The sequence below is a fragment of the Amphiprion ocellaris genome, chromosome 12 (assembly GCF_022539595.1).
Source record: "Amphiprion ocellaris isolate individual 3 ecotype Okinawa chromosome 12, ASM2253959v1, whole genome shotgun sequence".
NCBI classification, from domain to species: Eukaryota; Metazoa; Chordata; class Actinopteri; family Pomacentridae; genus Amphiprion; species Amphiprion ocellaris.
In genome coordinates, this window is record NC_072777.1 from 12762224 (window position 1) to 12784073 (window position 21850).

At 37.7% G+C, this 21850-nt stretch overlaps 1 protein-coding gene across 1 annotated transcript in view; it reads right to left on the minus strand.

Moving 5' to 3' along the window:
• LOC111575071 (triadin) overlaps positions 1-21214 on the minus strand; it is a 35601-nt gene extending 14387 nt beyond the window's left edge. Inside the window, exons 1-18 of the mRNA XM_055016178.1 lie at positions 20622-21214; positions 13566-13778; positions 11414-11464; positions 10001-10126; positions 9825-9851; positions 8490-8516; positions 6140-8140; positions 4381-4512; positions 3484-3687; positions 3342-3404; positions 1673-1711; positions 1312-1353; positions 1130-1198; positions 953-985; positions 791-832; positions 636-689; positions 448-495; positions 102-359 (exon numbers count right to left, since the gene is read on the minus strand). Of these exons, the coding sequence (XP_054872153.1) occupies positions 102-359; positions 448-495; positions 636-689; positions 791-832; positions 953-985; positions 1130-1198; positions 1312-1353; positions 1673-1711; positions 3342-3404; positions 3484-3687; positions 4381-4512; positions 6140-8140; positions 8490-8516; positions 9825-9851; positions 10001-10126; positions 11414-11464; positions 13566-13778; positions 20622-20640 (3448 nt within the window). The 5' untranslated portion in view covers positions 20641-21214. The remainder of the gene's footprint in view (positions 1-101; positions 360-447; positions 496-635; positions 690-790; positions 833-952; positions 986-1129; positions 1199-1311; positions 1354-1672; positions 1712-3341; positions 3405-3483; positions 3688-4380; positions 4513-6139; positions 8141-8489; positions 8517-9824; positions 9852-10000; positions 10127-11413; positions 11465-13565; positions 13779-20621) is intronic.
• Positions 21215-21850: the final 636 nt, after the last annotated feature.

A 21850-nucleotide genomic window follows, 5' to 3' on the forward strand; every position in this document is an offset into this window, starting at 1 on the left:
GTTTGAGTCTGTAGGAACAATTAATCAAATAAATAGAACAAAATATAAGGCTAAGACATTATCAACGGCTGTTTGAACTCTGAACTCCTCCTCACCCTGACCTGGGCCTGCAGCAGCTGGAGTCGGGACCTCGGGCTGAACAGGGGTGGCTTGTTCTGAGGCTTCTGGCTGCGCAGCCTGGGCTGGTTGGACTGGCTGAGCTGATTCGGGTGGAGGCGGCATCATTGGCTGCATCATTGGTGGATATGGAAGATATTGTGCATACAGCGGGTGCATCGGTGGTGGAGGAGGTTGCTGTTGATAAAGAGACTGCGTGGATGGAGCTCCAGGAGGGACGGGGTGGGCGGTCAGAACAGGAGCTGAAAAAAATAAAAGTATGTTTTAATCTTCCAGCAGAAAAGGCAGAAAAAGCAGTACTCACACTGATCAAAACAACAGGGTAAATACCTGGCATGGTCGGAGGAGGGTATGGATTGTCTGTGACTACGTGATGAACTGAAAGAAAAAGAGCTAACTTGACATTTCTTCTGATGAATAGGAGAAATCAGCATAACTGAAGCAGACAATCATCTGCAGGTTATAATTTTCCCTGCAGAATATTATTTAAATGGATTGCTGAATTCGTTGTCACTTACCGTACCATCCAGGTGGGGATGGACAATAGACGGGTGCAGGTTTGCAAGGGCCAACTGTAATGACAGCAAAATACCAGGTTAGTGTTTATTTATAATCCAAGGCGACAATCTGAATTTAGTGTGATTGTGAATAATGAAAATGGTAGGGTTTTTACCTTCTTGTCCAGATTCTGTGTCCTGTTCTTGTTTTTTGGTCTCTGGAAATTAGGATAAACACCAACAGCAATTGGTTTATATTTGAAGTACTATATGCTTTCTGTCCCTCATCACAAAATGATGGTGAATGTCACATATTAGTAGCAGAATGGTTCACTCACCTGTTTTGGGAGTCTTGGTCTTCTCTCTCTTCACTTTATAGAAGATAAGATAAAACTTTATTAATCCCAACAGAAATTCATGTCAAAACTGTGAAAAAGTGTTAAAATATATCTATGTTTTGCTAATGACAGATAAATCTCTTTTCACTGTTATATGTCTGGAATAAATGTCTGTACCTCTGAGAAGAGGAGAAGTTCTCATGATCCTCCTGATTCTCGGCTGCAGACCTGCAATTCTGGGAAGAGCTGAATACAACACATTGACATGACTGTATTTATCACACCATGGTAAGGACAGCATTGATAAATACATATAGGTTTGAAGACAAAGGTGATATAAAGAGGGTAATTAGTTTTACCTTTTCTTTTGGGCTTTTCTTCTGTCTTTACAGGTGCCCGCTCTTAAATTGAAAAATGATCATAATGAATAAAAATGGCTACTTAACCATGTGAAGGACCTTCACTTGGTTATGCATCACAATGTTTCACTGCAGCTACCGCATTATAGCCATAAAAAAGTATTAAGGAATTTCTTCCCCTAAATTCTGGCATTTACCTACAAGCCAGCCTTCACAAAACATTTTTAGTTTCAGCTTAGAAATGGGAGTTACATTAAAATATCAGCTTTATTTTTGCAGGTGAACTTGAACACAATTTTTTTTCAATGCTTTGTATTGTGACATTAGTAGCGATAGCTTCAAAATCCTTTGTCATCCTTACCCTTTTTTCTCCTCACAGCTGAAACCCTCCTGGGAGCATCTGCAAACACAAATACCAGACCTTCAAATACAAAATCGAGGATGTAAAACAAATTTTTTTCAACAGTAATGCACTTCTGACACTGCACACCTGACCTGCAATACGATATGATATGTACGATGCAATGCGATGCGATATGATACGATGTGACATGATATAATACGATACGACACAATACGACATGATACAATATGATACGACATGACACGATTAGATACGATACAATACAATCGGATAGGATAGGACAGGACAGGACAGGACAGGACAGGACAGGACAGGATAGGATAGGATAGGATAGGATACAAAAGATGGGATACAATACGACACGACACGATATGATCAGATACGATAGGATAGGACATGACCAGATAGGAAAAGATACTATATGATACGATACGAGGCGATTAGATATGATCCAATATGATAGGACAGGACATGACAGGACATGACAGGATAGGATATATTAGGATGCGATACAAAAGATGCGATATGATACAACATGACACGACATGACGCGATACAATGCGATCAGATATGATACGATATGACAGGACAGGACATGATAGGATAGGATGGGATACAAAAGACACTATACGACGATATAAAAATGCGATACTTTAAGATACAATATGATATGATATGATACAACACGAAACAAAACGATACAATACGATATGATATGATGCAATACGATACAATACGATATGATGCAATACAATACGATACGATATGATACGATACGATGCAATACGATACGATACGATATGATACGATATGATGCAATACGATACGATATGATACGATACGATGCAATACGATACGATACAATATGATGCAATACGATACGATACGATATGATACGATATGATGCAATACGATACGATATGATACGATACGATGCAATACGATTTGATACGATACGATATGATACGATACAACAGTACATGATAGGATAAGATACAAAAGATGCGATACAAAAGATGTGATACGATACTTTAAGATACAACATGATATAATATGATATTTATAATATAGAATGATATAATACAATACAAAACGATACAATACGATACGATATGATACGATACGATACGATATGATACGATATGATGCAATACGATATGATACGATAGGACAGTACATGATAGGATAAGATACAAAAGATGTGATACGATACTTTAAGATACAACATGATATAATATGATATTTATAATATAGAATGATATAATACGATACAAAATGATACAATACGATTTGAGACGATACAATAAGAAATGATACAATATGAAAAAATATGATGCAATATGATACAATAGGACAGGACATGATAGGATCGATAGGAAAGGATATAAAAAATGCAATACTTTAAAACACAACATGATAAGACACAATACAAAATGATATGATATGATACAACACAAAACAGAACGATACAACATGATAAGATATGATAAGAAATGATGCGATGCGATACAGATAACTAACAATACTTATCTAATAAGTGTGGTAAATAAAAATGTATATCTGACATATATATATATATATATATATATATATATATATATATACATATATATATATATATATACATATATACATATATATATACATATATAAGACTAGTACAAACCTTTTGTGTCAGCAGACTTTGTGGAAGACTCTTTGGTCTTTGCAGCAAGCATACAGGGACACACTGAAATCACAAAGCATAAAGTTTCAGTACACAAAAAACAAATATGACAGAACTTCTGTAATTATCTGCAGGTTCTGACCTGTGGGTTCAGTCTTTGGTGCTTCCTCCTCCGGTTCAGGCACAGGTTTGATCACATCCACTGTTGCCTTCTCATCATCATCATCTTCGTCATACTCCTCTTTCTTATCTTCAGGTTCATCTACAGATTTCCGAGGCTCTTTGGTCGCTGGCTCTTCGCCCTCTCCATCATCATCCTCCTCAGGAGCAGCAGGCTGGCTGGTAACTGATGGTGAAAACAGAAAGTGACCCTAGCAGAAATTTTAATTATTTTATAGTGTCTTGTTGTACAGTTGTGGATGGATGAATTGACAGAGTCTGAGTTTTCCTACCTTTGTAAGAGCAACATGCAGTAAAATAACAGATTCTAAGACTTATTTGTTGCCAGCAAAAAAATAAGATATTTGGTTAAAAAGCTGCAACATCGCAGGAGATCAAGAAGAGAAAATAGCAATAAGATTAACTACATTTTTAAACTAACCATATGAGCTCAATTTAACAGTGCTGTAGTGTTGGCTTTGGCTTTACCACTGAGAGTTTTTCTGCAGCCAGGTTTGAGGATTCTAAGCTCCACTGAACTGTAGATGTCTGACTGAACCTAGAGATAATAAAGCACTGTGACTGAAATATTACTTCTTTTAGTTGCCCACTCTTTCATAGCAATAATTTTCTCGGTAACAGGCATTTTGCTGCTTTTAAAAAAAGCATTCTGTATATTGTGTTATTACAGGTGTGTCTAAATTTGTCATGAAACCAGTACAAATTAATGCGCTGCTGATATTTCAGCTAAGAGGACAATGCTGGTCATGGATTTTTACAAAAGATTTTAGGAAAGTCTGGAAAATCATTCACGTTAACAGATTGACTGACTATATATTTTAACAAACCACAGCAGCCACATTGACAATGTGCTTCTCACCAGTTTGCTCTATTTCAGCTTCTTCAGTCTTGTCTTCATCTTCACCCTGTTCAAGCTCGTCCTCTTCATCATCATCGTCTGCCTCAGTCTTTGCTGCCTCCTCCTGGACAGTGAATACTGATGCTGTGGCGGCTTCAAACACACAGTATAGTATAAATACACATTCATATGTATTGTGGCATGCTAAACATTAGGGAGCTGGAATGATGTGGCAAGAAAATAAATAAAAATTAAACAGCTAAAAATTATCAGCAACTTGATGCTATAATGATATTTATTACAGTTACCTTTTGGTTTTTGACAAAAAATGTGTGGATTCTTTTCCCCCTGATTTTCACCAAAAAGAACAACCTATAAACACCATGCAGCAACTTTTGAGCTGCCTGATACTCCATGAAAGGAACTTTCCTGATTTTTTTCTACAACTTTTATCTATTTCAATTTAAGGGTTCCTGGATACACTGAGCTCTTTTAAAAGCCTACATTAACAACGCACAATTTGTTGACATGCAAGCTTCACATGTGCACAGTAAAATGACCTAGGATCAGGAGAGAAACACTGACAATGAAGATTTGGTTGCAAAAACCAACACAACATCGGTTTTATGGAAATACATTTAGGTAACAGAAGTGTTGACCAAAAATAGACACCCGTTGAGGAGTGTCTTGTTGCCATCACACAAGCAACACAAATGACCATTTATATCAGCACCCCAAAGCTCTGTATGATGGGTGCAAAGTCAGACCAAGCTGCCTACCCAGTAGTGTGTGAACATGAAACACAGCTATCATGAGTGGAATATTATGTAGCTACAGTGGACTTGAGCAGCACAGCAGACATGAATCTGACTGTCCACTTCATTCATGAGGACTAACATCTGAAAAGTTTTTGTTAGAAAATGTCATTTGAGTGAGAACACTGTAGTGATTAAAAAAAAAAAAATAATAATTGATGGCCGCTCGGGGCTTCCATGTGAGATGTCAGTTCTATATAAGAACAGATAAACATGGTGGCTCTAAACATGCTGACCAGACTGCAGAGCTTTGGCCACAGTTAAACCCACATTGTCTTTAACAGTTAGTTTTATTATTGTGCAATAATAACAGGAAAAAAAAAATTCAATAGACCAATTCCCACCACTTAATTAAAAGCATGGCTGTAGGATAAAAAATTCTCAGACAAACCTCGTAGACTGCAAACATAATTTGCACGCGTTGGGTTGACTTAATAATGTTAATGGTCATTGCATCAACTTTTTATATTGTGTGTAATTCAGACTCAGATTTCTGTATTCGTTGATTTAAAACCCAATTCCAATGAAACTGGCATAATAGCTACATTTTTCTTCACCTTGAGGTTAGGCTTTAAAGCCCCCTTCTCTACCTATTTAATATTAGAAGAATTTCATTGTTTAAATTTGCCAACCTAATATTCATTGTTCATAATTATAGTAATTAAGTATATCATAAAGAACGACTTCATTTTTATGAGCAGTCAGCTTAGAGACTTGTGTTCATGCTACCGGTCCTTTTATCAATTGTAGTTTGTGGGTCAAACATCATTTCATTGGAAGCTGTCATCACTCAGATTGATGCAAATGTTATGTTCATTTTTTTTTCCTTTTGTTTTTTTTAGAATGTGGTGTCTATGAAGATTTTTTTCAATGGAAAGCTTTTAGCCAGAAACTAGCCTGTTTTGCGCTGATGGTAAACTTTAATACGTCTTAAACTAAGATGAATCGATCATGTCGAAATTTACCTGCCAGCAAGATGTCATCAGCATCATCATCGTCATCCTCGTCTTCATCATCATCTTCATCCTCATCAGCTAATGACTCTGCTGTGATTTTTTCTTTAAGGTCATCTTCATCTTTATCAGCATCAACAATTGTTTCTATGGTTTCTTTTTCGTCTTCAAGATCAAAGGTCAACTCAAATGAGCTCGTATCGAAATCTTTTTCATCGTCATCGTCATCATCATCATCATCATCATCATCGGTTGTGTCATAGGAGATGTCATCACTGAAGACAATCTCTCCAACAGATTCTTCATCTGTTTTAAAAGCAATGTCATCATCCTCATCTTCATCACCTAAGACTCCACTGTCTGTGCTCGCAAAGGGAGGAACATCCTCCTCTTCCTCCTTGTCATCATCATCATCATCATGGATGTCTTCTTCAGTGACATCATCAAGTTTGTCATGATCGTCTTCAGTGTCCTCAAGTTTGGCAACGATATCTTTGTCAAGGTCACTGTCAAATTCATCGTCATCATCATCATCTTCATCATCTGCAAAGTGTTCAGAGGATGCAACAGAGATGTCCTCGTCTGATTGGTCCAAATCATCATCATTATCATCCTCTTCGTCATCCTCATCAGTGTCTTCAGCAGCTTTAATGTCTTCGTCGTCATCTTCAGCAGCAGGCAGAGGGGACAGATCTTCCTCTTCTGGGAGTTTCTCATCATGGTCTTCCTCGTCATCACTCGGCACTGCGATAGGAGGAAGATCCAGGTCATCATCAGAGTCTTCTGCAATGACATCATCGCTGTCAGATGTGGTGACACCCTCAGCTAATTTGTCGTCGTCATCATCATCATCATCCTTCTCCTCCTCGTCCTCACTGGAAAGAAGTGCTGATTCACTGACGTCTGAGGTGTCAGTGAACTCATCGTCACTGGTTTTATCGTCATCATCTTCATCATCATCATCATCTTTGTCTTCATCAGGTAGAATTATGTCTTCGTCACTGTCTTCAACGACAACAGGTACGTCAGACTCAGAATCAGGAGACACAGCCGACTCTTCATCCTCAGAAGTGGAAATAGGTTCAGGAGACTCTTCCTCATCATCATCCTCAGCATCAGCAGCTGCAGGTTCCTCAGCAGACTCTTCTTCATCGTCATCTTCATCGGCAGCATCTACCTTCTCTTCTTCTTCATCCTCATCATCTTTGTCTACCTCCTCTTCTGCTGCCTCCCCTTTCAATTCATCTTCATCATCATCTTCATCCATCTCTGGTGCAGCTGATTCAGGTTCTTTCTCATCTTCCTCATCTTCATCTTCCTTTGCCTCAGCAGCTACCTCCACCTCATCTTCCTCCCCTGCCTCGACCTCATCCTCCTCTTCATCAGCAGCTGCTTCAGCTTCTGTCTCTTCCTCTTCCTCCCCTTCTTCTTCTTCCTCTCCCTCCTCAACCTCTTCCTTCTCTTCCGCTCCTTCAGCCTCTTCTTCCTCTTTCTCCTCTTCTTCCTCCTCTTCAGCTTCTGCCGCCGCCTCCTCCTCTCCTCCCTCCTCCTCTTCCTCCTCCTCCTCCTCCTCCTCGTCAACTCCTGCCACCGCTTCCTCCTCCTCTTCTTCCTCCTCCTCTTCCTCCTCCTCCTCCTCAGCTTCTGTCTCCACCTCGTCCTCCTCTTCTTCTTCCTCCCCCTCCTCCTCTTCAGCTTCTCCTGCTTCTTCTTCCTCTTCATCTCCTCCTTCCTCCTCTTCCTCCTCCTCCACCACTCCTTCCTCCTCCTCCTCTTCCTCCTCCTCCTCATATTCTTCCTCCTCCTCATATTCCTCTTCATACTCCTCTTCATACTCCTCCTCCTCGTACTCCTCCTCATAGTCCTCCTCATACTCCTCTTCTTCCTCGTACTCCTCTAGTGTTTCTTCATCTTCCTCCTCCTCCCCAGCAGCTTCCACTTCCTCTCCCTCCTCCTCTCCCTCCTCCTCAACTTCAGCCACTGGTGGTTTCTTCTTTGCTTGCATCTCTACAACTGTAAGAAATACAGGATGCTATTCAAATTATTGCAGCAATTCATGGGTAACTTTTTCTCTTGGAATAACTTTTAATCAGCACCAAAATGGGAAAAGTCAAAACTGTCACACTCATAAATGTCAGCCATTACAAAAATGACAATAAGTCTAAACCCCCCTGAGCAAGGTGTGATGAGTTACCCTTTAAATGTTACTCATCCTTAACAATAATACTAATGGTGATGATAAAATAATAGCTGGTAGTAATGATAGAGGACAATCATTTTAGGAAGAGCCTAAGAATATGTTGATGCTGGATAGATAAAGAATCTAGTGAAGCATCCACAGCAGATGACAAGCCATACAGACCTTTAGTTCGTGATGGTAGAAATTCTCCTAGAACATAGAAAAAAAATGAAAATCAGCAAGAAAACAGCACAACTAAACAGACTCAACTGGATCGAGCAGTTTTACTAAATATTTTAAAGCGTAATGGCAGCACTTAGCATTGAAAATTAGTTGAAAACCACCAAGCCTTCTTAGAAGAAAAGTTAGCTATATCAGCATCAACGCTCACTCCCAAAACGTACATTCCTATAAAACCAAACAGCATTCTGAATTTAAGGAAGTGTAGTTTCTCCTGGATAACATTGTATGTGATCTATCACAATTACATTTCGAATCAACGTATCTTCATAGCAAGCCATTTTAAATTCAAATGCTGACTTTGAAATTAACATGACAGATATCATCACTTCTGAAATATGTCAAATAAAACATTTTTTAAAAAGATTTTTAAAAAAGACTGTGACACATGGGAGAAAACACACTTCTTTCTAAATGTAATTAAGAATGCAGTTTAGTTGAAAAGACTGAATTTTTGTGAGATGGAGGTGATTAGCACAGCTGCTAGTGATAGATAACACACTGGTTTTACTGTAGTTGAGTACTGTGACTTCCTGTTACTGCCTCCATTAGTCTACTGTTACAGGGTGGGGGACAGGACTCATCTGTTATTATCCATGTAGAATTCATTTACACAATCCCAAAAGTATAGTAATTGAATACCTTTTGCTTTCTTACTCTTCACCTCCACTTTTTCCTCCTCCTCCTCCTCCTCCTCCAACCATCTTGAATCTTTGAGATGGTTCATAGATAAATCAGCGTGAATCTATTACCACAATAATAATCAAGTCCATGGCCATGTTGTCAGATAGATCCATGTTTGTCTCTCAACAGTCCCTCAGTCACACAGTTTCTGTGAGCTTTTAACGAATCAAAGAAACTCATTAAATGATGTCTCTAAAAGCAGTAGCTTCTTGCTGCGGCATCATTATCCTCCTTATGAATTTTCATCTATTCTGTCTAGTTTGCTATCCTCACAAATCAAAGCTTTGGAAAAAAAAAGCATTGGCCTCATAAATTCATCACAAGAGAAACAGCATTACATGTGTTGTTCCTTTTAATGAAGCACATCCATCAAAGCTCCAGTGTATAACTTCAAACCGTGGCAAATCCAGCTCTAAACTTAGATTTTTTATGTGTACTGACAGTTGCAATGACTTCTTGTGGCGTTCATGTTGGTGGAATGTAAAGAACTCCACATGTAATGCAGCACAGCATGGCTTAGGCATTTAAAAAGCAGAAGGCAGGGTTTTTTTTCAATGAAAGAGGAAAACCAATCAAAGCTGCATTAGTACAAACCTTTTTTCCTCACTGCATATATATTTCCTAAAGAAAGAGGGAAGGAAATGAGTAAATAGTGATTGCAGGTTTTTCATCAGAAAAAATGCATTTTCCAACATACAGTATAACCCTTAGCATGCAGTTTCATGAAATGCACTGTGTCTTTTTCTGATGTGTAGTGTTCCTGAGTGTACCTTCATCTTCTTCAGGTGCAATCAGGTTGGCAGCAAATTTAAATATTACACTGATTACATTTGCTGATTCCTCCACGGCATCATTTACAGCCTTCATGGGGTCTGAGCTGATCTTACTGATGCCTCCTGGTGGACCATAGACATAAGCACAGGCACAAACACACCATTAGGTTTAGTCACTTGTTTAGGCTGAACTGAAGCTGCTTTCCTGGCTGTTCCTGATCAAACCAAACAAATCTGATTTCAGCAAGTTTCTGAGCTCTCATTCTTACATTTCCTCAGTGCAGATAAAGCTTCCATTCTTCTGGACTAAGGAAATGTCAGAAAGCATAAATTATAGCTCGGGGTTAAACTGGGATGGGGCTACAGGATCTGAATGTGAAATATGGAAATGTGTAGTTCACTAATCAATTGGTGTGCTATAGTAGAAAAGTTAACCCCTCTTCCAGTTTAACCACCACGATGGACAAAAAGCATTTCAATGATCATATTGACCCTCATTCATCAAGGTAATATCCCTGTGTTCTAACCACACTAAAATTTTTCATTTTAAAATTCTGCAAGGACAAAATATTTTGCTTTACAGAAAGTGTAAAATGTACATGTAACTAGCTGATGCATGTGCTTTGCTTGTTTAAACAGCTGAAACTGAGCTAACATCAAATCTTTGCTCATAAAGATGTTGTGCAGTAATTTCACTGAACAAACAGAGGTTTACAACAGACTCCTTGAAGACAGTTTGATGAAAGAGGGCCAGTGTTCCCAGTGCAAACGCCACAACATTGCTCATTTTAAATGTGGCTGCCCACAACAAGTTTTGCATATCGATATAATATGATTATTCTGAAATGCAGCCTGATTTATACAAAATACAGGTAGAACAAACAACTGGAAATACTATGACAGAGATTTCAGTAGAGCTTGATTTGTCTTGTTTTGAAGACATAATATCTGCTCCTTACAGCACCTTTTTTTTTACAGTTAATTAAATCAAGCTCTCCTGAAGTTCAAATATCCAAAACCTTTTTTTTTTTTTTTTGGTTTAAAACAAAATACTGTTTTTGGTGTTTCAAATATTTGAACCTGTTTTTTTTTTTTTTTTTACCACAGAAATACGCAGAGAGCAGAAACAAATGTGAAGAAAATTATACAAATTATAGATGAACCAAGTTACAAATTGCTCACAAACGCACATCTGAACACCTAGAATACTGACAGTATCAAGCACGAAGGCAGAACCTGACAGAAAGCAGCTCATACTTTATCATCCTTCTACAGAGCTACGGACTTGGCTGTGAAGGACTTTCTAACATTGATAGCTAATATTAGCAGTCAATGTTAGGTAATCAGTAGTTTAGCATCTTTAGGAAAGGCTTGTGTTCTGTGGTGTTAGTAGCAGATAGGGTGCCTTGCCTCTACGCCCTGAATCCTTTAAAACCTTCCTGATGCCAGGAGGTGGGCGACCTGGTTGGATGAGAAATACAGTGGCAATGAGCAAATACTTAAAGCACAGTGGTGAAGCAAAGAGGGGAAGATATGGAGAGAAAGGTGGAATAAGAAGTAAGGTGGAATAGATGAATGATGATGAAGTATTTGTGCGTTTACACTGTAAACATCGGCTCTAACGTGACATGAATCTTAATAAAAACTGTGAAAAATGAATACAAGAGAAGTTCTATTTTCTCTTCAAATCAATGAACACATTGATTTGTGTTTGTGCTTCTCTTGTCCTTATTTCAATGTGAAATTGTGATTATGGAAGACATTTATTTAAATGGTTGTACTGCATACACTGTTATATAATATGCACTAGTTTTGCTATGCTATTCCAGTTTCTTGTGTAGTTTTCCATTAATATCAGGTGATAATTATACATAATAATTTATCAAAAGAAAGAGGAATGAATGAGATGTTTACGATAGGGTTAGAAAATTGAGTAGAGATGTAGACAATTTAAATATATGGGGGTTTTCAGGCAATGATTTTTCATCGCTTAGTGATGTTACTGTTACAAGAACTAGTAAAATTAGTAGGTTTTATATCACAGTATGAAATTCTGCAAGCATGTAATAAAAACATATAAACTAAAAGAAAAGAAAGAAGATGCAAAAAACATTCATGATGAGACAGAAATACATAAAACCGTGTCAAAAGGGAAGAGAAGGAAAGAAGAGAACAGACATTTCAGAGCACAGTGGAAGTGTTTATACCTAAGACAACACCATTTAAATGCTGCAGTGTTAAACTGTTTGCTTAGAGTAATGAAGTTAGATTTCACTTCTGCATGGTCAAATAGCAAACTAATTTGTACAAAGCAAATTGTATTAAGCCAATTTTTGGTTTTCATTAATGGTTCATTACAAATTACACTCACAGTGAGTGTTTTTTCAAGTTTCACACAGTCTGCCTGTATGCAATAAACATAAGAGTTTGCTGGTAGTTAACAATAAAGACAAGTCCAGTAGGTAGGTAGGTAGACATGTTTACCCTGTTTACACACCTTTAACATTATTATTGCTCCAGTAGTGCTAGCAACAAATTGCACTGGCCTCCTGTAAAACCCATAGCATTTATTGTTTCTGTAAAAGTATAGTTTCTGTATTATATTTATCAAATATAAAAAAGAATGTTTCAATGTAGTAATACAGGAACATATTAGACCACTGATAAACAAATTCCAGATTTTCAGTCAAGAGATTTTACCACAATCTACGGAAGGTGAAAAGTATGGGATGAATGATTGGTCATGTTATTCCTGAAACACTGGAAGCTATATGTATGTTTTTTAATCCGCTTTATACACATTTTCCTCTTGTCTTGCTTTCTTGCTTTGTTCTCTTGTTTTCTAACATAACTTAAGATTTTCAGTTACCTCACCCAATGATGTGTATACATTTGTCGAAGATATATGATCATATATTCTTGTTGTTTTTAAAAGAAAAATGGGGAAAAAGATTTCTTTCACATACCAATGTGGCTTGTAGCCAGTAATGATATCCAATAAAAATATTCTTCAAAATGTTTTTTAAGCAGATTCATAGCCTCAACTTTCTTGAGCTAAGAAAAGTAGCCTTATTGTATTGCTTTGTGATGAAGCATTTTTCAAAATATTCAGCAGGTTTTCTCTCAACCCCTGAAGGAAGGTGTAATTTCATCCATAAATTGCATAAACTGCAATAACTTATAATATGCATATGGCACCCATGTATCCTGGTTGCCAGACTTGTGCTACACCTTTGTGAAATAACGTGCCAGAGATACTGTAGTTTGACCTATGTAATGCACTATCATTGCCCCAATTATACCCATATTCCACGAACAAATAACCCACATTGTCATCCCAAATTGAATTCACATCATGCAGCCACATATGGGTCAGAGCTGACCCACATGTGGTTGTCTATCAGTGGAGCAGCCCCAGTTGAACCAACAAATCTGTGTGGCTCCAAAGACTTCCTGATAACAGCTGGCTGTGCTTGTTATATAAATGTAATTTCCACGTTAAACTTTAAATCTTTTAAACCTTGTGTCTTAATTAAATTCAATTTAAAGCCCGTTAGTGTACCTGAAATGGTCTTGTAGTCCATCAGATCAAACATAATGACGAAAACACAAGACCATGTAATGATGAGGGCCAGAACCAAGATCCAGGCCAGTGGGGAGCTAAACGTAGAGTAGACATCATCTTTAAAAGTTTTCTTGGACACCCGGGAAGGTGGTGACCCTGCGTCTCCGTTCTTATTTTCGATGACCATGGTGGTGGTGGTGGACGACCGTGCTGAGGAATAAAATATGAGAAGCCATGGTCAGATACACTGCAATAAATACGAATAACTCCTTATACTTTTTATCCCTAATATCTTAAGACAACAGAAACTTGAAATACAAGGCAGGGTGTTCATATAAATTGACATTTCCCAAAGTTTTAATTTGGAGCTGCTGTTGGCACAATTGCCGTAGTCAAAAAAGTAATTGGGGTTGAAATCGATGCAACAAGAGCCCTACAGTAAATGCTTCTTCAGAAAGGTAATAATGCTCTGGGTTTTTTTTTTTTTATTAAACTGTTTCAGAGAAGAGTTGATGGAACTTTATAGGTATTTTCAAGGTTGCAAGATACTAAAGGACACTGTATTTTGCCTATCCAATTTATATCTTTAATGGCAGACTACAGTAGATATTAGAAACATGTCTCTAACACAATAAAAAACAAAACAGGCCAACAAGCCTCCAAAATAATCAAAAACTTAAATGAAACTGGGGAGTGGAAACATTTAGTTTCCCTGCAATCAGAATTCACTGATTATGACGACGTCTCTGTGTAGTTGAATTGACAAGGTCATTGTTTTGTGACAGCAATAACAATAGAATATAGAATATAGAATAACAAAGGTTCAATTAGGACATGATCACACAAAAGCCAAAGTAAGAAAATCATCTTTACCAGCCTCTTTCCACAACATTCTACACACATCCATTTAAAGCTATCAAGTTGCCCTTAATGGTGGGATCTCAACAAGTCAGTGATTTACTATTATGAAAAGATGCTTCAAAGGAATGCAAAAGATCCTTTAATGAGTCTTTGCCAGAATGTGTGGCAGCTGGTACTGAGGGCCAAAGGAAATCCAAGCATGTACTGGGGAAATATGGGTTTATATGTTCCTACTGACTGCAAACCTGACGTGCAAAGTGTTTCAGTATCTTTCAATACATTGTTAGATAAGTATTTAAAGCATCGCTGGCTCCTCATCTGTTGTTTTTAAGATTTCTTGCAGGAACTATCCACCAAAAAGAACATTTGTTTTTGACATTTGTCACAAATAAGAGCAAAAAGTATTTCAAAAGACTGCACAAGCCTGTAACTGTGGGTAAAATGCACTCACATCACTTATGACTGAGGAAAGAAATAGCAGTTTTCATTAATATTTTAATTTTATCCACAATTTCAAAAAAGAATTTTGGTCCCTAGTTCCAAGAGGCAGAACACAAAACAAGCTATATGTGGCCTTGACCCCACAAAATGTAATATTATCTTGTTAGCAAATATTGTACATGCCTCACATCTAACACACGTGGAGCAACATTAGCATTCGTTTGTAGTCATATTGCTGTGTACTTAACAGGTGTAAGTCAAAATTTCACTGTCATTGTAGTTCAGTTTTGGTCACTACCCGCTCATTTTGAAAACTATCTATCTTTTCACCTTACGCAGGAATTGTCACAGCTTTTTATTTTATTTAAATTTTTTTTAACTATAACTGGCTACAGAAGTTGATAAACAGTGATGCAAAACCATGTACGTATACCCACAGTTGTACATGTAGCTAATTTCCATGAATAGTGACTAGAAGAGAGGGCTTTTACTCAAAATTAATATCACAAGTATCAATCAGTGCAAGCCAAGGTTTCTTCTATAATTTGTGTTCTCATTTATAACAAGTGAACTAACTAGGCCTTAGCTTCTAATTATTCAAACAAATGTAGCTTTTTAAATGCATTCTGTGTTGAGTGTACAGAGCAACCGTCTTTTCACTATGCACACATTTCATGAGTTACACTGCATGTCACAGGATATAGCTTTATAAGGACATGTGTCTGCTCTCAGTCATGGTCCAAAGATTAGAAACCATCAGACTCTTTACACTGACCCAGTTTTGTTTTTATGGCTTATTTTTAATCTGGATTAATCATTAAGATGAAAATCAGAATACGGCAGGAAAATACAAGCGTACATAATTTCTTTTATTTGATTCTGTTTGTTTTGCTTCATAAAACCAGTCACAGTTTAGTAGTTATTGTCAGTGTGTGTTAGAAAAGTTCTGACCACCTGTTGGATCTCTTCAGCTCACTGTTGGCAGCTACTGTAGGTTACTCTGTTACTGCTGACTCAGATAGCTTAGCAGCACGCTTACCACACATCACACACAAACACACACACACATTTCCATCTAACCTCGTGACTCTAATTCCAACAGGTCAGTTCAAAACACGAACGACTGCATATGAACCCTCTCAGAAGCTATTGTAGCATTGGATGCCTGCTATAAATGTGAGTAAATGTGCCTAAATGTTCTGAAAATGTAGCTAAGCATTTTTGTTTTTCAAAGAATTAATTAGAAATAGCATCAGGCAACCTATTGTATCACAAATGTTGCTCCTCAGCAAAAAACAAAGTTAAAGTAAAATGATTTTAGAAAGCATCGTATAGAAAATTAATTGCTTGCCTTTCTGCCCTATAAATTTACTTTTTTAAACACTTAATTTGACATCTACCACTGAAATTTGGCACAGATACACCTGGTCCCCAGAAGGTGATTCCTGATGATTTTGGCAAGTCCTAAACATTTATTTAGTGTCACCACTGAGCTTGAAACTGAAAAACATAAAAAGGTAATGGCTGATTTTTCATGTATAGGTGCAAATTGAGACAAGTGTGTAACATGTATCCTGTATAAAGAAGGATCATAATAAAAACTGCTGTTTTAAAAAAGAAGATACACTATTAAATTTACTACAGCAAATGTAAAACATTATTAGGATTAACTAAACCTAGATATCAAGATATGATTTAATGTGCAAGGGAAGAATGCTAGAAAATGTTATCTATATTGTGACTATGTATAAAGTAGAAGAAAAATTGAAATTAAAGTCATAATTAGCATAACATATAACATAATTGTCACTTATCTATACATCAGGGTTCAGAGCAGTCAGGTTCAGTCAACTTTAAAACAGCTTTTCATTTTAATGAGCAGTGTATAATTTGAACATAAGCTAGTTTCTAAGTTTATGCATAGCTTTTAAATTTCCTCAAACTCATGAGCTACAAATTATAGAATCTAATTTGTTGCATTTATTGCACTTTCAATCTCAGTAACAAATAGGCTAAAACAGAGGTGTGGCAGAAGTTTACATTAAGACACTAGTACATAGTTCAAACTTGCTGGTCTCTCAGGTCATGTTGAAGTTATGATTTTTATTTGAGTAACATGCTATGCTATAGAGCCATATTTCTGCAATGATAGCTGCCCAGTGCAACCACAGTGTTTACCAAGAGACAGGATTTAATGAAGCTGATTACTGCTGCATTTACAAGAGAAAATGTAGAAGAATGTCTTAGACAGGTCATTTAGTCGTAGTTACAGTATTAGGTAGAGTTGTGCTTCCTCTTTTTAGCTGTTGTGTATTGAGTTTACTACATCTTACAGTCATCTGACGGTATCTGTTGATACCTAACATGTCCACTGAACACTTTGGCCCTGTTATATTTTAATATATTTATATATTTTAAATTGCTATGGACTTTTAAAAGATGTCAGGGGCCCAACTGGTTCTTTCATAGTTTTGCTCAATGGTCATCTTTTGAGCTGTGCTGCCTGTAGGTTCCTGGTTTTGTCATGTGGTGCAACATTAAGCAAATTTGCTCTTTAGATCCTATTTAAATGGTACAGGAACAAACTACTTAAACACTAATGCCATGATTTGGGTTTTCTACTGACCCTTCACCTTTTCCAAGTCACACCAACAGGCTAAATGTTTACCTTATCCACAAAAAATACCCAAATTCTAATGTCAAGATCATATTCTCTCAGAGAGGATGAGCCTTTATGATTTTGGTCACTCTGAGCTCCTCTTCCCGCACTACCCTCCATTCAGATGTCTGGATTACCCACAAGACGTCTAGTGAGGTCTTCTTGGGCACCATTACTGGAAATTTATACGTCAATAACTAATCTTTCCATCTCTCTTCACTTTAATCCCTCTGTTGACCTCTGCTTTCTAAGCTCAACTTTAAATGGTTTAATCATCCATCCATGCATTGTTCCTCCTTTTATGGCTGACCTGCCTCCACACTGTCGATGACATTTCTGCTGTTGCTCTCAGTGGGTATCCATGACAGCTCAGCTCAGAGCAGTCATTAGGAGCTAGTGGTTAGCTATTGAGTCAGAATACAGGAAAGTGTAGTCATAACATTTCCTGAGTGCACAGAGCTGAACTAGGCACAGCAGAGAACTTTTAGATTCGGTTGAGCATGGTGGCTGTTAATCAGGTTAGAAACTTGATTCAAGCTGCTGTTTCTGTGTCTCAAAATAGTGCTGTATCTGCTGTAATGTTCATGTTGACATTGCAGACTGCACAATGACACGGTTTAGGTTGCAATAACAAGAGGGAATGGAGTACAGGTCACTATGAATGGAAAGTGCAGGCATCACATCCTAAATACTACAGTAGAAACAACACACAGTAATGTAGATCATTTGTCTATGTGACAGATGCAGATTTTCGCTTTACACATATTCACTGTTGTGAATGTATTCCATTTTTACAATCACATTTATGGTTAGTCTGCTCTCTGCCTCACAGCAATCCATTCTTGTCCCTGTTTATCCCATTCATAACCTTTGCCATGGACCATTTCCATAGCATACCACTTAAACGTAAACTTTTGACCAGACTTATATTCTGTCATAGCTCCCATAATTACACTTAAACACACTTCCTGCCAAAAAGTAGATCAGAAAATACATATTTTGCAACGTCAGTAAATGGAAAATAAATGGAAATGGAAGAAGCTTTGTGGAATCGGTGCATCTAATATTCCAGGGAAAAATTAATTCAGGATGTATAGTGTACTTTCCAAATGTTTCCCTCTTCCAATCTTTTCTGGACAAAAGCCAAGTGCAAAATGTGATCTCAGAACATCTAATTTCATTATTGGGACTTACCTAGCAGGACCTTGTTATTTGAATGGTACTCGTATCTATAAGTTTTAAGTGCATTGTGCTGGCTTAAATATTCAGTATTATAAATATTCTATCTTTTGGAGGATTGTGAGTTGTCACACTGGCATTTATGCAGGTCAAACTTCATTTCCATGTGAGAAGACATCCACAATTTGTTTTTTTGTAATGAAAAGATATTTCAGATATAATCATGCCATAACAGCTTGATGTCCTGAAATATTTATATAGTTATTGGGAATACCATTATTTAATAAAATAATTGCAACAACAACGGTTCAAGATTGAGCATTATTTTTGAACATGGATTTGCATTGAAGACCCTGGAAATAGTAGTTGGATGAAGAAATCTTGGCACAAGGTTCTCTTGATATTTTTGGAAAGCTTTTGATCAAGGCAGATGCAGTTGTTCTTAGTTGTCATAAGCAACTACATCCACTAATTAAGACCATAATATGTTACTGATGACTCCAGTAAAGATAGTTTAAGTGGACCTTAAGATTAAGTTATGTTTTCATACACAGTTTTTAATGTGGAGATAAGGCACTATTTATGTTGGGATAATTATCATCTCGTTATCTTAATTAAAGGGACTTCAGAGTCAAAGCTTTCACTTAGTCTGGCTGATTAGTTGTTTCATCAGGCTATAGGCAGGTGCTTCAACTTCATTTAATTTTACTGTGTTGTATTTGCTTCTCCAATTGTGGCACACTAAAATGTCCTCTATGAAAAAGGCCTATCACGGACCTTCAAAGTTTGTGTCAATCCTATTAATTTTACCCATAGAAAATGCTACATTTTCACTGTAGTAACATTTCTGTGGCTGAGATCAACAAGAAATCTTCAGTTCTCTCATGGTAAATTCTGTTTCTTTCATTAAAAGTTAAATGTTAAAGCATGTGTGCAAGTTTTGTAGAAGTAAACTGCAACTCCCAAAATGCATTACCATTACTATAGTGAACAGGAACTAGTGACTACTTTAAATTTCGGTGTCAGCTCTGACTTCAGTAGCTGTGGCGCCACATTTTTGAGTGGTGCACTTTGAGTTCCCCACCATTCCAGCTGGTGCCAGTGAATTTTGAATTCTTTGCTATGTGAATGTTGTGTGAGGCTCATGGGTATTGTAGTATTTAGAGCCATCTGCCATGCCAACATCACCAGAGATCACACTGAAATAATTAAAACTAGAGGCTAACATATAAACCTGTGAATTTGTTACATCATCCAGAAAAGTTTCATATTTTTGTGTTTAGTAATAAAGATGCCACTTAAAGGAAAATCTGAAATAGGAAAACAGAGTGGAGAGGGGGAAAAAAACAGCAAATCCTCCCACCTAACAACTCTGTAAAGGTGCAGGTTGATTCATAGGGCGGTCAATCAAGTACAGTCTGCAAACAGCCACACAGTCCTGAGAAGACATTTAGTCAGCCAAAATAAGTGTAACCACCGGTAGAAGTGCATCACTGGTGTGTAATTGTGATTTTCATGAGATCTGAAAGCAAAAAGTCTGCAAATGTTAATGGCAGGAGCAACTGATAGATGCTTACAGACCCTTTAGTTTTCATTATCTGCAGACAAAAATATGTCGCAGCAATATCAGCTGGTCGTATGCAACTGGAGGCACACTGATGATGCTGACTGATCCTATACGGTATTGCAGATGTCACAGGGGTCTTAAAGCTGCATTACAAATAGCAGATACATGATAGCAGCATATTTTTAGATACTTCCAATCATGCAATGCCCTACACACCACACAGCACAACATCAGAAGGACTGCATGCAAAACAAGGCATGCATTGCCCGAGAAGAACTTCATAACATTTTGAAAATGATCCTTATTATTCTTGTTAAAATGAACCACTGAATGTGTCATACTTTACCTTCAACTGCTTCAGTCATAGTTTCAAAATAAATGTTCTATTCCAACAATTAATCCTTTGCGCTGGTTATGTTGCCATGAAACCAAATATTTGTGGTAGATCCTCAACTCCTCCACGCTTTTTAATCCCAGTGTTTAATTCCCATCCAGCAACGTCATATGAATGGCTGGTGCTGAGGATATGCGGAAAACCTGAACTCTTTGGCCACCCCTAGTTTCAGTACGCCTCTTTTCCCATTGTGAGAACTTAAATCTGCACTTTTCTTTCTTGTTCCAAAGGTGAAAAACTCTTGATGGGTCCAAATGACTTGCAAGGTGGTCCAGAGAGCTGACTTCCGTCCCAGTGGATGAGGCTGGGGAGACAGACACAGACCAAGTTGAGGTGGTCAGTGTCTTTTCCCTTTGCCTGTTAGGGCTGGGATTGTAGATAGAGCAGCTTGTCCACCCCACCTCCACTGCCTCAGACAGAATTAGATCGACCACGGGGACTGACGGACGATGGAAGGGAAAGAGGGAAGAGAAGTTGAGAGTGAGAGCTTCAAGGTAACGTTACCCCTCCAGCCAATGTTGCTGCTGGAATCACGTGATCACAGCAGGGACGATGATTTCACACTTAAAAAATGTGTCTAAAACATTTGGAATTTCATCTTAAGCGTTAATATCTTTCTATGTATTTGTTGGTTTTAAACATAGTCTACAGCTAACCATAAAAGTCTGAATCTAATTAGGTACTGTTACATTCATGCCATGTTTCTGAGCCTCAGGCCCTGAGTTATTCTTAGAGCGGCCCACTGCTGCTGGTATTCTGCTTTGCCTTTTTAGGCCAGAGGCGTGACCTTAACAACTCACCCACCCCGTCCCCCCCATGTTAACTAATCCCTCTTCTCCAGACCTCTAGTGCTCAGTGCAGAGCTGTCATCAAGCAGAGAGGGAGAGAGAGAGTGCAAAAAACAGAAAAACCGAATATGCTGTGTTGTCATGGTCATACAGGTCTGTTGGCTTAATGATGTGAATGCCATATTCTTGCAGGAGAAGCTGGTCAAAGTTGAATTCTAAGTGTGCTTCAAACAAGTCAGGTCGTATGACGTCATTCAACTGTCAAAAGGCCAAAATGTTCCCACCTGTTCCTGAAAGGTTACACTCAAAGTTGTGTCAAAAACGCTGCTGTCATTGCTGCCTCATGCATGGCATCATCACGTTCAATCTCTCTCTCAATTAACTCTGTGACTT